The 15,899-nt window shown below is 37.9% G+C and overlaps 1 protein-coding gene across 1 annotated transcript in view; it reads right to left on the bottom strand.

Annotated features, from left to right (window-relative positions):
• ADGRG6 (adhesion G protein-coupled receptor G6) overlaps positions 1 to 15,899 on the bottom strand; it is a gene marked incomplete at its 3' end in the record, with an annotated part of 58,140 nt that overhangs the window by 34,542 nt on the left and 7,699 nt on the right. The window contains exons 2-4 of the mRNA XM_010162989.2: positions 12,100 to 12,441; positions 5,849 to 6,469; positions 625 to 693 (exon numbers count right to left, since the gene is read on the bottom strand). Coding sequence (XP_010161291.2) covers positions 625 to 693; positions 5,849 to 6,469; positions 12,100 to 12,441 — 1,032 coding nt within the window. The remainder of the gene's footprint in view (positions 1 to 624; positions 694 to 5,848; positions 6,470 to 12,099; positions 12,442 to 15,899) is intronic.

The following is a 15,899-nucleotide window of genomic DNA, read 5'->3' as shown; positions in this document are numbered from 1 at the left end:
CTTGCATGTCCAATAATTCACACGGCATGGAAATCTTTAGGCTTCACCTATTCCTTGCATTCAACTGAGCTGACCTTTCAAAGAGACCTTATGAATTCTTGTATATGGTGACTTTTACAATATTAAACCATCACTAAGTGCTGTAACAAGTGTTTCATTAATTAATAGCTGCTGGATTTTGCACTTTGATATTAGATTTTTACCCGCTAATCTCAAAGTATCTAGCCTCAAAATACCTTATTAGAAAAAAATGAATAATAGTCAGTTCCTTTCTGCTCATTTTTCGTTTACAGATATACCCACTTCTTATCCTGGTTAATATTTTACTGTCAAAATGTGCAGGAGGAAAAGAGGTGGAGAAAGAAGTGAAAGCAGTCGATTAATTCAGTTTTGGTATAATGGACACTACTTGGAAAATGCATTATCAAGGGAGTTATCACATTTTTTACATGTATTGTACGTACAGGACACCCACACACTTGATGAGACTAAGGAATTTCTTTCCTTGCTATTTTTTATTACAGTTCACCCTTTTAGAAAAATAATAAAAAATAAATTTAATTAAAAATCAAGGACAATCAAGATTTAACAAAGATGAAACTGAAAATGACCTGGGCTTCTTACCTTGACAAAGGCTTCCCAAGTTTGCACAACTGGTTGGTTCAATTGCTGAAGAGGGAATTAGGTATGAGCCTTTAGAAAAAGAAAGTAAAATAATTAGAAAAGTTTGTCTATTAGGCAAAAAACTACCATGTGTCAAAATATATCTTGCAGTGATGCAGTCCTCTTCATAATTTCTCTCAGTGGCAAAACCACTATTGCCATTTGCCTGTTAGACTTATGTGTTTTCATTTTCTGTTGCAGCTGAAGGATCCATGAAAACTTTGCTGACTTGCAAATTACACTCACGTAACCTCCTCCAGTTTCTTAGCTTTCCCTAAATAACACCACATTAAATGAATGCAGTTTGAATGTACTCTGTGAAATGGCTTTAAATGGAGGGGTCAGTATGGCCATGGGATTTATGCAGTCTTCATGAGCAATAATGCACGCCTTGGAGAAGCAGCCATGCTCCACTGCCGTAGCACAGATTACCCACCACACACTTCTGAGTAATCTGTCTGCCAGATGAAAGGTGATTAAACTTGTCCCTCTGCCCAGGGTGTGGGTGTGATGAACATTCTGGTATGCATGATTTATAAGCAGATAATGTTATAAGTCTGTACCTCTACTGAATTATTCATAACAACATGCACACACTTTGATGATCTGGAGACAAAATCAGGACATATAAGAATGGCTATAGAAAAAGAACTGGTGAAGCTGCATTAATTACACTTTGTGTATCCCAGTGGTTCAGCTGCAGATACAGCTGCTTTTGCACACTGTGTTGAAAATAATGGGGCCATAGAGCATGGCATAATCTGAACCTAATGGGAGCGTTGCCCTTTTGGCTTTTGCTTTACCACTTCAGAATCATACCGAGTCAATGAGGTTCTCTCATGAAACACTGCATCCTTCCATAAAATTAAAGAGCCACCACCCATCAGCTCATAAAGATAGCTAGGAAAGTATTTCCTGTGATGCAAGAACAGATGAAGCATGGGGCCTCAACACAGAAATCATGTCATGCCACAGATACCATTACATTTATTACTGACAAAAATAGGGCAGAATTTAAAAAAATGTGATCCTCAGCAAACACTAAAGCTCGGCATTTTTTTTTAATGGATTAAGACATACAGGCAAATTCACTTCCTTGGTGCACTTCCTATGAACTCCAGGAAGGATATTCTAAGTGAATGTACCACCTCCTGAGTGAGATTTTTTTTTTTTTAAATATATTTGCTCACACTAAACAGTCAATATCAAAACCTGCTGTAAATTATCTCCTCTTGGTTCTGTGTCATGGAAAGATCACCTAAAAGTAGGCTTGGAAGATCTGTGGACCTTCATATTACTTCAGTGAGTATTTAAAAAAAGATCATTACTTTATGTGGTGAAACTAAAAAAAATCCAACCCAACTTTACAAAACATTTAAGTCAGAAGACTGTATACTTTTAAGAGGAATATTTTCAGTGAATATATTCAATAAGCTTTTTTAAGTTCTATTTGGCTTGAATTCCACCCAGACTAGACTTTTCCTAAGTGTCCACTAAAGAAAATATAATGATTTGGATTCAAACAGATAACTGACATAAGCTACTTTATGAAGTTAAGTGGTATAGTCAGTAATGTGAATCACAGATATGGACCTGTATTACAGACACTTTATGTGATATATCTCACTCACTTCAAATGTCTGAAACTCAGATATCCGTATCTGCTTGTCATGCTAGACTTTCTTTATAGTCAGTGAAGAGGAACAGGCACTCCTACAGCAAAAAAACTTCTGACTTCACTGAGACATCTCCAGTATGAGATGCACTGACCTTCGGACCAGCCTTTTTCATTCTACTATTCATCAACAGCACTCAGGTCAACTAGCTCAGACTGAAACATCATTCAGCTGTCTAAGACAGACAGATCCCACCCTGAGTTAAATCAGACAGTGAAATGAAGGTTTCCTCTGGCTTTGAAAATGAAGGACTCGCACAAAGTGTACATGAAGCACATGCAATTGCAGGCATGGACAGATATGTGGCCATGTTACCCTTAAACTGAGTAGAGCGTATCCTGTCACAGGTGTAGCCAGTGCAGGCTCCAAAATCAGTTGATTAAATGCTCCTGGTTTGCCTGCACTGAGCTCTGAACTGGTGTTGTTACACCACTATCATTACTGAGGCCACTTGGTTTAAAATTAGTCTGGATACCCATGCTGTGTACATATACCTTTAAATGCAAGCTGTGAGAAGGTAGGGCAATAAAAACAGAATTCCAACAAGTCTTCCAGAAACACCCCACCATGATTGCACAGCTGTGAAAACATTAGTCTAAGGAATAAACTACAAGAAGGTAAAACTATGAAAAGATTATCTGGAACAATTTGCCAGTGTTTTTATGCTCTGTAAATCTACTTGTAAAAGCTTTGTCTGAAAAACCATGAATAATAATACCCCTTGAAAAATGTAAGCACTGTTCAGGCACAGATATCTGAGATAAAGCTAAACGCTTGGCTTGTTTTGGTTTTTTTTACGTTATATGCCACTTCCTGGGGAAGCTTTAGTAGAGCTGTGTGAAAATCTCCTTTCTGCTTAAATCCTTCCATTGCTGCTAAGTGAAGCTTAATCAGTTAAGAGTCATCTCCCCACTGTCAGTGGCTCATTCATGGTTGATAACCTGACTCATTAACTCTCCTGTTGAAGGCTGGTTTTACAATGAACGCTTTTATTCAAGAAAATTAAGGGAAGACAATTCTAACAATTCCGTCTCTGGGATTAGTCACTGTTTTTGAAATGGCACTGCACCCGGTATTTTCTTTTAGGAAATACTCTGGTCTGGTTCAGGAAAGCCTGTATCATGGGGAGTAATTTAACATCTTTGAAAGAAAAAGACTGACTAGTAAGTTAGTTTTCTCACAGGCTTAGTTAGAGGAAACAACAATGCTTATATAAAGATACATTTGAAATGGCTTGTATAGACACCTGGGCCTAACTTACAAACACTGATACATGTTTTCAAAAATGATGTTCTGCTGCAAGAAAACCACTGAACAACATTCCAAGGAATAAAGCTGTGGAATTAAAATAAGTGTGTTGTTTCTATGACCACAGAGGTGGCATTACAGTTGTGTTACAGGATTGTACAGTCTTCAACAGAAAGAAGGACAAGACCTGTACTCCAGTCAAAATTAAATGAGACAGCAACATTTACAGAGGTCTGGGTAGGTTGTTTAGTAAAAATGCTGTGGTAGTCTTCACAGTATAACAGTGTAAGAGGAATAAGATTTTCTGGGAAGTTTTCTGTCAGATCAGTTTATACTGATGGAAAAGTAACAACTTTTTTGTCTATAATGCCTTCATTACTCATGGTCAATGTTTAAAAGTCTTTACTTTGGTCTGGTAGAGGGGTGAAAGTACCTAGTCGCTTGTGTTTTTATAGAGGTGTTGCTTAAATATTTTTAGCAGAGGCATGCTGAGTGCTGTCCCTGTGAGTCTAGCTGTGAGCAAGTACCTCACGCTTTGGTTTGAGTAAACAAAAGCAAGTAAGATGGGTTTTTTAGCCACCTTAATCCCTCATGAGCTCTTAGATACGGAAACTACCACGCCTTAAAGATTCCAGCTTCTGTTTTAAGCTAAGGATTCTCAGAGTGCTGACAGATGTTCTGTCAGGAGATGCTTCTATTGACACTATTTAAACTATGTTTAAACTAGTAAGTAGTAAGGGGAGCAAGAAGGCAAAATTGGAGAGGACACCACCACATATGGAGACCACACGTGGTTCAGAAATAATAAATCATAGAATCATAGAATGGTTTGGGATGGAAGGGACCTCAAAGATCATCTAGTTCCAACCCCCCTGCCATCAGCAGGGACACCTTCCACTAGAACAAGTTGCTCAAAGCCTCATCCAGCCTGGCCTTGAACACTTCCAGGGAGGGGGCATCCACAGCTTCCTTGGGCAACCTGTTCCAGTGTCTGACCACCCTCACAGTGAAGAACTTCTTCCTAATATCTAATCTAAACCTACCCTCTTTCAGTTTAAACCCATTTCCCCTTGTTTTGTCATTAACTGCCCTTATGAAAATTCCTTCCCCAGCTTTCTTGTAGGAAATAAATATTTGTAACTGTTTACTTTTTTTTTTTTTTTTTTTTTTTTTTTAAAAAAATATTTTTTTTTTTTTTTTTTTTTTTTAACAAATGTACATTTGCTACAATAGGAGGGTTGAAACTCTGTGGACATGGAGTTTGACAGCAACTGATTTTCTATTGCTGGCCATGATTCAGATTTTCCCCTATACATTTTATAATTATCCAAACATCTCTAAAGTTGTTACTAACCAAAACATTATTATTATTATTATTAGTAGTAGTAATAATAATAATAATAATAATAACACTGTCCAAAGTTACAAAAATTTTCAGTTTTGATTTTTTTTTTCATCTGGAAAAAAATGAGCCAGTGGAAAATTGTCGACTAGCTGTAATAACATATACATATATAAAAATTACACCTGGACATTTATGAGAATCAAGTGCCTGAGCCATGAAATGAGAATAGGTTGGACAATGTATTGAAATTTATCGTCTGGGATAATCTACAGGAAGAAAGAACTTCAGAAATTAAAGTGAAAAGAAGGACTGATAATATGTCGTCAGGAACATAAAACCCAATGATTTTGATCTAAAACCCTTCCTTCCAGTCTGCCTCCTCTACTTTAATCTTTTCTCATATTTTTCTGTCCCATATGCATTTTTGTCACTGCTTTTGTTGGCTCTGCACACATAGCACAAGGCTAGCAAGTGCTGCTACTGGCTAATCAAAGGGCCAAAGGGCACGTACAAAAACATTTACTAAATAGTTAGTCAACACGAATTTTCTTCTCCAGAGACCACTGTAATCTTACTTGAGGCTAGCAGGTATTTTGCCATAATCCCCATTTCGAATGAGTAGAAGGCCAATAAACAAACTGTTCAGGAAAAACTTTGATCTGCAGATCATTTCAAGCAGCAACTCAATATACTTAGGGGACTTGTTTTTTTCCTTTAAGGAATCAACTCTGTACCCTTTCAAAGCCTCTCTGTATGGTAAGAGTTGAGCTAAAGTCTAAGAAAGTTAAGACTTAGCTGTTTTTCTTTCACAGGAACTCTTTTTTTTTTTTTTTCCCCTGCTGGGGTATGATATATCCAGCACAATGCAGAAGTGTGGGGGGAAAATAAGCAAAAAGATTTGGCAAGGCATACTCACCACAACTCAAATTGTTTTCTGCTTTCAGTGCTGAAGTTGGAATACTCCAGAATTCATTTTCCCAGTCTACAATGTTTCCTTTCACATCGCAGCTGAGGTTGGCCAGTGTTTGCGCATTCATGGTGAAATTCCAGAGGCGGAAGTTGTAAATGTCCCCATTTAGAGAGCTCACTTCATTGCTGTTAGAGCCCAGCACCAGCCTCCCGTTTCCAGGGATAACTTTGCCAAAGATACCCGGACAGTACACTATATGATAGGTGCTTCTGGCATGTACACCTATACTGCCCGAGAAGCTATCTCCTACGACACAGAGCTGTTGAAATGTTCCCGTGAAAAACTCTCCATTTCGGGGTAATGCATTCTCAAGGATGCATTGCGTGCCTGAGATGAACAGAAAATGGCCTTTTGTGGTCTTCCCAAAGCTGAAGAATTCTGTCGACGATGCATCGGTGTAGGAGAAAACCTTCCAGTCATCGTTGTCATCGCTACTGCCCTTGGTTGCTTCAAAGCACAGTGTAAACTGGCTAAGCTCTGGCACTGACACAGTCTCTGCCACAGACACAGCATCGACATCGGGAGCCTGGGGAATTATGACTTTCTGATTCCTCAGAGACACAGCAACTAGAATGAAAAACAGAAAAATAAATTAACAAAAAAATAAATTAATCATATAGAAATTAAGGCAGAATGGCAGCAGGGGTTAAAGTACCATTCATCAGGTGGTTTTTATCGCTGTAATACACCAATAGCACAGCCGGGGGGGAATTTGGCTTGGGAGTGCACTCAGCTGAAAATATGCAAATTTCCTTTTCAACAGCATGGGGAATGCTGTGCTACACACAGTTAACAACCCCTCAAGTTGCATTAAAAGCAATATTAGGACATATTACCTAGTAACTTCCAACTCTGTCTCAGTGCACTTTATAAAAATTACTACTCATTCATCTAGTAAGGATGCATTAGGCAATGGAATAAACCAGTTATTTGCAAAACACAGCATGACTTGCTTTTAAGATATATTATTTTAATTACTTGTCTGCGTGATTGCATTACACCAAAGAAGTTCAGGCCTTGCTTCTTTTAACTATTGCAATAGAAGAAAGCCTCCGCTACATTCCTTGGCAAACTGAAAACTTTTGCTCCTGAATTCAGCTATTGGGTTTCTACAAAGCATTAGGCATTTTCTAATTCTGTCCCCAGCAGCCTTCTGGTTGAATAAGGCAACCGCATGTTCATGGACATTTATATCCAAGTTGTTCACTATTTGCTAATATTTCAGTCAGCAGTTTTGGATTTTGCATAAGTATCTAGAAATGGCTAGTCCTCTTGCAAATACCTGCTGCAGTAAGGGTAGTTAAGCACGGACAGAATTACTCTGTCTCTAATAATTATTAAATATTCTCATTTGCTCTGGCTAAATGGCAGTCACCAAATATGAAAAACAGTATTACATGACATATGATTTTTCTCCATGAGTCTATTAATGAAAAATCTGTTCACACTACTTTGGAGAACATTCTTTTTCAAAATTAAGTGCCAATAGACTCGTTTTATTGGGACATTTATGGCAGCAAAATTCTTCTAGCAAATTTTTCCACAGAAAGAAGTTTCAGGTTATCGGTCATGCAAAGGCATCGAGGTCAACAAGACCAGATTGCAGCAGCCCTTAGTTTTAATTCTGGCTCTGCAGGTCTTCAGCAGACATCTCCAGCAAATGTCTGCTACTTTTTTTTTTTTTTTTTTACACATTTTCAGTGTATATGCTGGAAGTGAAACTGCTTTTTGCTTGACCTGAAGAATAACTGACGCAATAGTTCATTCCTCGTCTCCCTGGGGATTTTTAAGTGATGCAACAACACATACATTAATTACTACACAGATTCCCTTCTCAGAATGAAATAAAAACCTTTCAAAATGAGAGGGTGAGATATGTAAGAGAAGGGTGACTGTCACACCACACTCAGGAAAAGAGACAGATATATGGGGTATAAGGATTCTGTGTAGTCTGTGGTATTGCAATTTCCCTTTGCCAGCTGCTTGCAAAGACTATGAGCTCCAAAGTACCGTATTTGGATATACACAAGGACATAATTTGACCAGTATATTATACAGTAAAATAACTTAAAACATTGCACATTATCCACCAAGCCAGCAACTAGAGGGAAGAGAGAAAAATACTGGGCTTTATAATTACTGGATTTACTTCATAGATTTTTTTTCTTTCCAAGGGCAAAAGTATGTTGTAACAATTTTATAGATAGAAAATGTGTTCAACTCTCCATTGAAAACAGTGGCATTTTTTTCCATGGGTTAATTATACTGTAAGCTTTTTTACATAACATGGAAAGTGTTCCAGAAGAAGTATAAGGATTCAGGACTTGAAAAAGAAGAAAGCTTATTTATACAAGCACTGTCCAGCCTGTGTTAGGGTGGTCAGGAGATTTATGGATCACCTGGTCACACTTAAACAGTATAGGAAGAGAAATAAACAGAGAGGACACTGCTCTGGTACTGAACAAGTCTACTCAACTTGCTGTACTCATCTGACAGATTTAACCACTGGCACCTTTCCCATACGAAGAAAGGACAAAACTGACAAGTATTTTGTCCATGTGGAGAAAACAGGATCCTGCCATCAACATCAAGCACAGATCACTTTCCTGATTACTGTTGCACAGCCAGTCATCATACTGATGAATTTCAGATGTTAGTATTGGAGAAACTGGTTATTCTCTGAGGAAGAATATATTTATCTTCTTGGAATATTAATCCAAGTGTTTAGACTAACTTTCAGAATGATGTTAAATCATTTCTGTTAGGAAGATAACTGGATTACAATGAACAGGGGTTCTTTTGGACACATTGCTATTTACTCATGAAGAATGTACAAAAGTCTTGGCAGCCCAGACACAGCAGGAGCGATCAGCAACAGGCAGCTCACTGTTCTGAGATCCACATCTGCTTTTACGGGAGCACTGGGATGACACGAAGCCTGCCTCTGCTGCTTTTTAGAGCCCCTAGCTTACTTGCAGCTCACTGTCTTACATCTCAAACGCCCCTTTACACATAAGCATGCCAGAAGTCCCTAGGTGATTGTATTTTACAATTCCTTGCAAGGAAAACTGCTCTGCTGCCAGTTGATGGGCTTTTCAGCATAGTCTGATGCTTGAGTGTTGGCTTCTGCTGTTCTTAGCTTCACTGCTTTCATCTGCCCTTTCACTGATGCTGGAAGAAATGCATCAACTTTAATGATGTCTTCAAGTTATCTACATACCAAATACCTGCTTGAGTTTTTTGTGACTAGTGCACTGAACTGTGCTTTTAATCTGGACTACTGCAGTACTACTCAACTGTGTGCTAATTTTACATTATATTGTCTCAAGCATTTCTGTACTAACAGAGGTCTGTTGGCTCTCCTCTCTCTCCTTTTGGTGACTGAGCAACTTTTACTCACCAGTGGAGCTATTACTTACACAGTTAACTAATACTAGAAAATTATTTAACAGGCTAGCTCTTCCGCTGGTGTAAATTGACTAGCAAAGCTGTATTCATTTACAGCAGCTGAGGATACAGCCCATCCATCTAATGGTGTGTTGTAGCAGGTGACAACCAGGAAAGCCAACATTTTTGTGGGCAGCCAACTTGTTATGGATAACAGGACGTGCTCTGTGAAACTCAGTTTGAAACTGCTCCTGCATGAAACCAAGCTGTCACACAAAAGCTGTTCTATTCTTGGCTAATTCCATCCCAAAACTTACTTACTCTTTTATATTTGTCTTTCCCCACATATATTTTGTCTTGTGTACATACTGTATATTAGGATGTAGCATTAATGTCTTTTTAAATGTCATTTCTAGATAGCAAATTGCTATGTGTCTTTGAATAGCCCTTTACTTTCCAACTTTGCACTACTTTGTGAAACTCAAAATTGAACAAACTACTTAATTTTATTATTTACATATGAACACTTCTGAGAAATGAAATAAAATACGAATACAACACTTCCCCTCACTCTGGAAGAAATTAATGATTTCGCCTAGGTATCACGTTTGTAGTAGTAACAACGGTGTAAGCTTGACAAAGGAGCTTTGAAACTCCACTGGGGACCTGAAGCAAGGGGATCTGCAATCTCTCTGATGGCTTTGAGAACTCTTTGCAAGGACAGGAGAGTGTAGCACTGACATTTGCTATGCAGATGTGACATAATTTCAGTGTGTGTGTGCATTGAGTCCTATTGTCTACATGCTTTTATAACTTGAAAGGAAAGCAGTGTATTATCATCCCTTTACCAAGCCCTTTTTCTGTATCCATTGCCAGGTTATATGTTGCCATGATTTTTGTAACTAACTTCTGAATACAATGTAATTGCACAGCTGTGGACAATAAGTAGAATATAGTTGTAATTTTCCCTAGATGCATGCAGCTAGCTCTCCTGGTATCCATGGTCAAAATCAAGATATCAGGTGAGAGTTACAGATTTGGAATCTTGAAACAATATTCAGCAGTCTTAGTCTAGATGCTTAACAGCAAGCCTTAACAGAGAGTTTCTGAACTAATATACATGTGAAACATTAGAATATGTCACTGGTGAAAGTCTCTCGATACCTTTATTCACACTGGGAAGTAGTCATCTTACTCAAAATTAAAGGATATCTTCCAAGGCTATTTAACTTTAATGGTGCTGTCCATGAATGTAAGGTACTATTCAATTTGGCATTTAAGTAATATTTTTGCTTTCATAAAAATACATTACCTATAGGTATATATACATACAGATGGTTCTCTGACTATGTCTGTGGACCTTTCTTCTCCTCCTCAATGAACATATCCGAGGGCAACACTGCATCTTTCAATTGTAAGTTGTCTTATCCCTTACAGTTATACTTAAACATTAAAATATTAAAGAAGGATAAAAAATAAATCATTTTGCATAATCTGATTGCATATCATTTTTTTGTGATCCACTTGATTTTACAACTTCTTACAACACACACAGCGAGAGCTGTTATTTCCAAAAAGAAAAAGACTTTCAGAAAATTTGCTTCCACTTTTAGAAGACAACAGGTGCTCCTAGAATTATTACTACATTCATTTTGTCAGCATGAAAGGACCTCAGTAGAAAGAAGTATTTTTATTTACCTTTATTCTTTTCAGAACTGCACACAAATTTTGCTGGCATAATCAGGACTACTTTAGTCTTACGATTCCTGGGGGTTACTATCTTAATTATTTTAAAATATGATATGTGTAATACATATTCTTTTTAAAAAATATCACGAGGAAGATATGCTTGTGACTGAAGAGATAACTGCAAACACCCCTGCCCTGCATTTCTACAGCAGCCAGCCAATCAACAGAACATAAGCATGGTACAATAATATAAATGCTCAATGCAATACTAGTATTCAGTCTAAGGTGTGTGACTTCAACAAAAAAAAAAGACTACTGTAAACTATGACCCTGAGGTGGAATGAATGGGGCCCCTAAGTGATCATCCTAATGCCATCTTGTTACCTCACTACCCTTTATTGTCATGTGAGAGTAACTTCTAATTAATGCTTTAAACAACAAAACAAACATCAATCACACGTTATTTGCACCCTCATCATCTAGGGAAAAAAGCATGAACATATTTTTTTTTCTGCAGTTGTTAGGCTTTTAAAAATCTAAGCATTGTTGTGCATTTAAGGAAGGGAAAGAAAGGTCAAGGACCTGGAATGAAAGGTAGCCATTTTGCAATGCCAGTTCATGTCTTGGAGTTTGTTCTAGAGGCTGGACGAACCGTTGAGAACTTCTGCCTTCAGCACAGACTCCTCCCCTCCTTCCCACTGTTGGGCATTTCACTGGGCCAGAGGTCCAGGCTAGCCTTGTTTCTGGCTCAACTAAGGTCTTTCTTATGCTGTCTTTCAGGTTTCTATGTCCCTCTGCAGGTATGCTGAGCTGAAGGACCAGTGTCCTGCTTACAAACCCTCCTGTATAAATCTGCAGGGAGAGGCACTGTTAGGCCTAAAATCTTTGCATGTGAAAAGTTTTTCTAACACACTTAATGTCTTGTTGCAGAATAAAATAATGTCTTTTCATCCAAAGAAAAAGATACTAGTTAAAAAAACTCTCTAGTTTTACCCTGCAGCCTCCTCATCCTTTCCCTTCTCATGGAGGATTTGATTCCTTTGGGAAGTGTTTTTCTAATCCTTATAGGTCATTTCCTTCTAACATCTGTAAGAAGGATGAAATGCTTTAGGTTTACTTACTTCGTACATAGCTGGCATTAAAACCTTTCTTTTGGATACTGAAGTCACTTTTAAATGACACAATCATTTCATTTCCAGTAGAGTTATAGGATAATCCTTTGGCAGTGATGCCACAAAGGTTCATTGGGCTTTCTCCATTGTCTAATGTCAGTGAGTCATAAATGCAGCCCGGAGCTTCTTCAATGTCAAAATCTATAAATGTTAGCTGTATGATGAATCCATGAGGTGCTCGGATGATCCACTTGCATGCTTGGCTGTTGGGATAATCACTGGGGAAGCACGGAGAAGTGAAAACTCCAGAGGGGTCAGTTAGCATGATCCTACAGTCATAGCATCCATGAGCTGGCAATAAAAACAGAGAAAGGCTGGAGGTCAGGAAGAGAGATAACTTAACAGGAAAGTAATCATCAACACAGTAACTAAATGTATTTCCATACAGGAAAACATAAACAAAGATAGGAGGAAGAAAGGTAAAAAAAGGCCTGGTTTCTAGTGGGCAAAATGCTGGAGGAATAGTACAGCAAAATAATATTTCATATGAGAAATCCTACACAAAAGAAATATAAATTATACTGCTAAATATTTGTTTGTGCACACAATATATATCTGATATGTATATTGATCTGACAAAGGCAAAGCAAAAGCAACATTTTTGAATTCAGAAAGGCAAATGAATTCTTAAAACAGCAACTTCTAAAATGATGACTGGTATCATTAACATTTTTTGGCTGCTGGTCTGATGCTGACTGGTGGCTATTCCAGCAGCTCTATGCCATGCTATTGTTTCCAGTGGAATGTCCCTGGAATGCAGCAGCAGAAGAGATGGGCTGAAGAGCAGCAGAAGCAGCAGCCCTACAGAGTTCTTGAGGGTTAGTCATCAGCATTTCCGGCAAATGCTCTCCACATCGCCCAGAAGGGTAGCAGCAAGCTACTGGCTTTTGAATCAACAGCAAATTACTGCACTCTTCTCATGCTGACTCAGCTCCATTGACATATTTGTGGCAGTCAGGCTCTAAGAAATTCTTATCCTGTTCCTCATATTCCTTTGCTCACCTGCTGTAGTCATCCACAAGAATTTCAGGACCAGCTAGTCCCCAGGGTGGCTTTTCTTGTTTAGTTTACATTTACTCATTTATTATATATTTACTTAGTTTATTATATGATATAATTACCATGAAATGCCTGCTGCTAAAATCTTTAAGAGTTTGCCAAAGCGACACTGAACAAACTAGGTGGGAACTGAATATCACCGATCGATAACCAAAGAAACTAACTGGCACCTTTATGCTAAATTACTTTGCAAACATTTCATCAGGCCACAATCCCACATCCAGTACTACAAATATGGAAAAAAAAAAAATAAAAAAAAAATAAAAAAAAGGACAATGTGAACATGTATTATTAGTTGCCTAAGCTTAAAGCAACTAAAAAAATTGTCAAGTGTAAACGACATATGGAGCAGCTATAAAATAGGAATAAACGGAACAAACTTCTTCAAAGAGCCCTCAATGTTTCTTTCCACTGCTTGGGTCCTGTTATTGTTCAGTCACATTCAAATGGTGCTTGGCCTAAGCAATTGGACCTTGACTCTGTGGAGTGGAATGGCAAAAAAAGAAGCAGTTTACATCTGCAGGGAAAACTGAAAGGTGTGTTTTACAGAGTTATTATAATTTTTATTTGCAAATCACAAATTCATATGGCCCAAAAGAGGTAAAGATACTACTAATTAATTGGGCTCTCAGAGCCAAATACAGGCTGGTTACTTTAGAAAAGAGCAGTGCGATGTTTATTTGTTCAAATGAGGAAAAAGAAAGATTGTCTGAAAGATCTGCAAGTAGCTTGGGGAAGAAGTGGTGCTCATGATATTGGAAAGCTTCATCTGTGTAGTACAAACAGGAGCCTGTCCACTCTTAATTTCTCTGCAAATCTTTACAGTCAGAGGACTATGCTCACCTGCCCCAAAGCCCCGCTGTTCCATTTATTAATCAAAGAGGGAATATTTACTTATTAGTATAGTGACTATAAATCCTGCGGTTGTACAAACAGATGACAGCTTCAACCAGAGCATTTTGCACAGATAGGTATCACTTTTCAGAGAACCACCCTACAGTGAGAGGGGGAGGAACAGGAAAAGCACAGTCTAAGCCACAAGCCATTGCGGTCTCCTTGTCCAGGGCGAGTGAGCCTCTCTGCACGGCAGAGAAGCCCTAAGACGGCTCCCGCTGGAGCTGCTTCCAGCTGGAAGGCTCAGTGATTCACACTCCTGCCTCCGTTAGTGCTACGATGAGGGCTACAGGGGCTGAGGAGCTGGCAGCACGCCACACCCACTCTCCTACTCATTCCTGATAGAGAAATAAATGATGCAGAGCTATCTGGGGTAGTTGAGAGCTCTCCCTGTGCATCCAGATGGACCTGAAGGCAGGGACTAAGCTGTTAAATGATATATACATAGCAACATGGGTGTACACTCATTCAGCCTTGGACTCCTAAAGTAAATCTTAAGGGCATTATAAAATATTGCTGAATGAGAAAAAAATATACCACTTGTCAGTAAAAGTGTATCTTTCAAATTGGTAGAATATTAAATTCAACTTGAAACTCGAAAACTCAAATTTGTCCATCAAAAAGAGTGCAGACATTCTTAAGCTTCCCTTTATTAATTCTGTTCATCACTATCAGCCAAAACAGGACTCAGCTCTTCTATTTATCTCTCTCTTGAGCATTTATTGTTGTGTTTAAGCTGTATAAAAAAAAGTCAGTACACATAACAAAAGTACTTTTATCCCTGCTGTCTGTCACTGTAAAGACTAAAACGTAAATGTTATTTATGTTACAGTTTTTTTTACTCATTTAATCTTTTAGCTAATATATTCTCACTTTATTATATCCATATTGTTTTGTTGAACTAACGCAAAAACACAGCCCCTAAATTTAGGTAGGAAAATAAGTCCTCAAAACTTTACATACACAGAAGAAACAGATTTGGTGAGCAAAATAGTTTACTTTTTTGAAGTGGGTTGGCTCCATTTTGGCATAGTAGCTATTCTGTCTATGACTGCAATTTGAAGGCAAAATATCCTGTTTTCATGCAAATGTCCACAGTAGTAAGTAAAAAGAAAAGAAAACAAATAACAAAACTATATATAAACAGAATGGTTTTGAATGGAACTTTTTGCACAGCTTCTCATGAGACAGTTATTTTTTTTATGAACACCACCTATTTTACTCATTAAAAAGAAAAATTGCTGCGGCAACTTTAGGCTGTCAGCCAAAGCTGACAGATATTTTGCAATCCCATTGGCCCAGAGCAGTTCTGAACTGTGGATACTGAATACTTGCTGCAATACACACCACAAGCATTTCTGCAAGCAATTTGAGATATTTTATTGATTTTAATGGGAACAAATTTAGGTATGATACTCTTGGTCAGGAACCCCATATACATAGAATTTGCTTGTCAAATACGTATCACCCTAAACCCCAGGATATTCACTCTCTTCTTCCCCAAACCAAAATGAACACCCTCCCCATATAGTGAAATAAAGCACATAATTTCAACATTTCCTCAACTGAAAGTTTCACGGGACAATTAATTTGTGTCTATCATGAGAATACCCTTGAGTATAGTTTTCATTTCATAATAGCTTTTTTTTTTTTTTTCTGGAAGACTCATACTTCCTATAATAAAAGAATAATTAAGTACTTAGTATGACACTTCAACACTATATTAAAAAGGAAAATTAATTAATTCCTCTGGAATATGTTAGAGCTTTCACCAAAGTTATCTAACTGATTCACAA

Source organism: Antrostomus carolinensis, unplaced genomic scaffold, assembly GCF_000700745.2.
Source record: "Antrostomus carolinensis isolate BGI_N321 unplaced genomic scaffold, ASM70074v2 scaffold1200, whole genome shotgun sequence".
NCBI lineage: Eukaryota > Metazoa > Chordata > Aves > Caprimulgiformes > Caprimulgidae > Antrostomus > Antrostomus carolinensis.
Note: the sequence above shows the minus strand (reverse complement) of the source record. Positions and strands in the feature narration are given on the sequence as shown.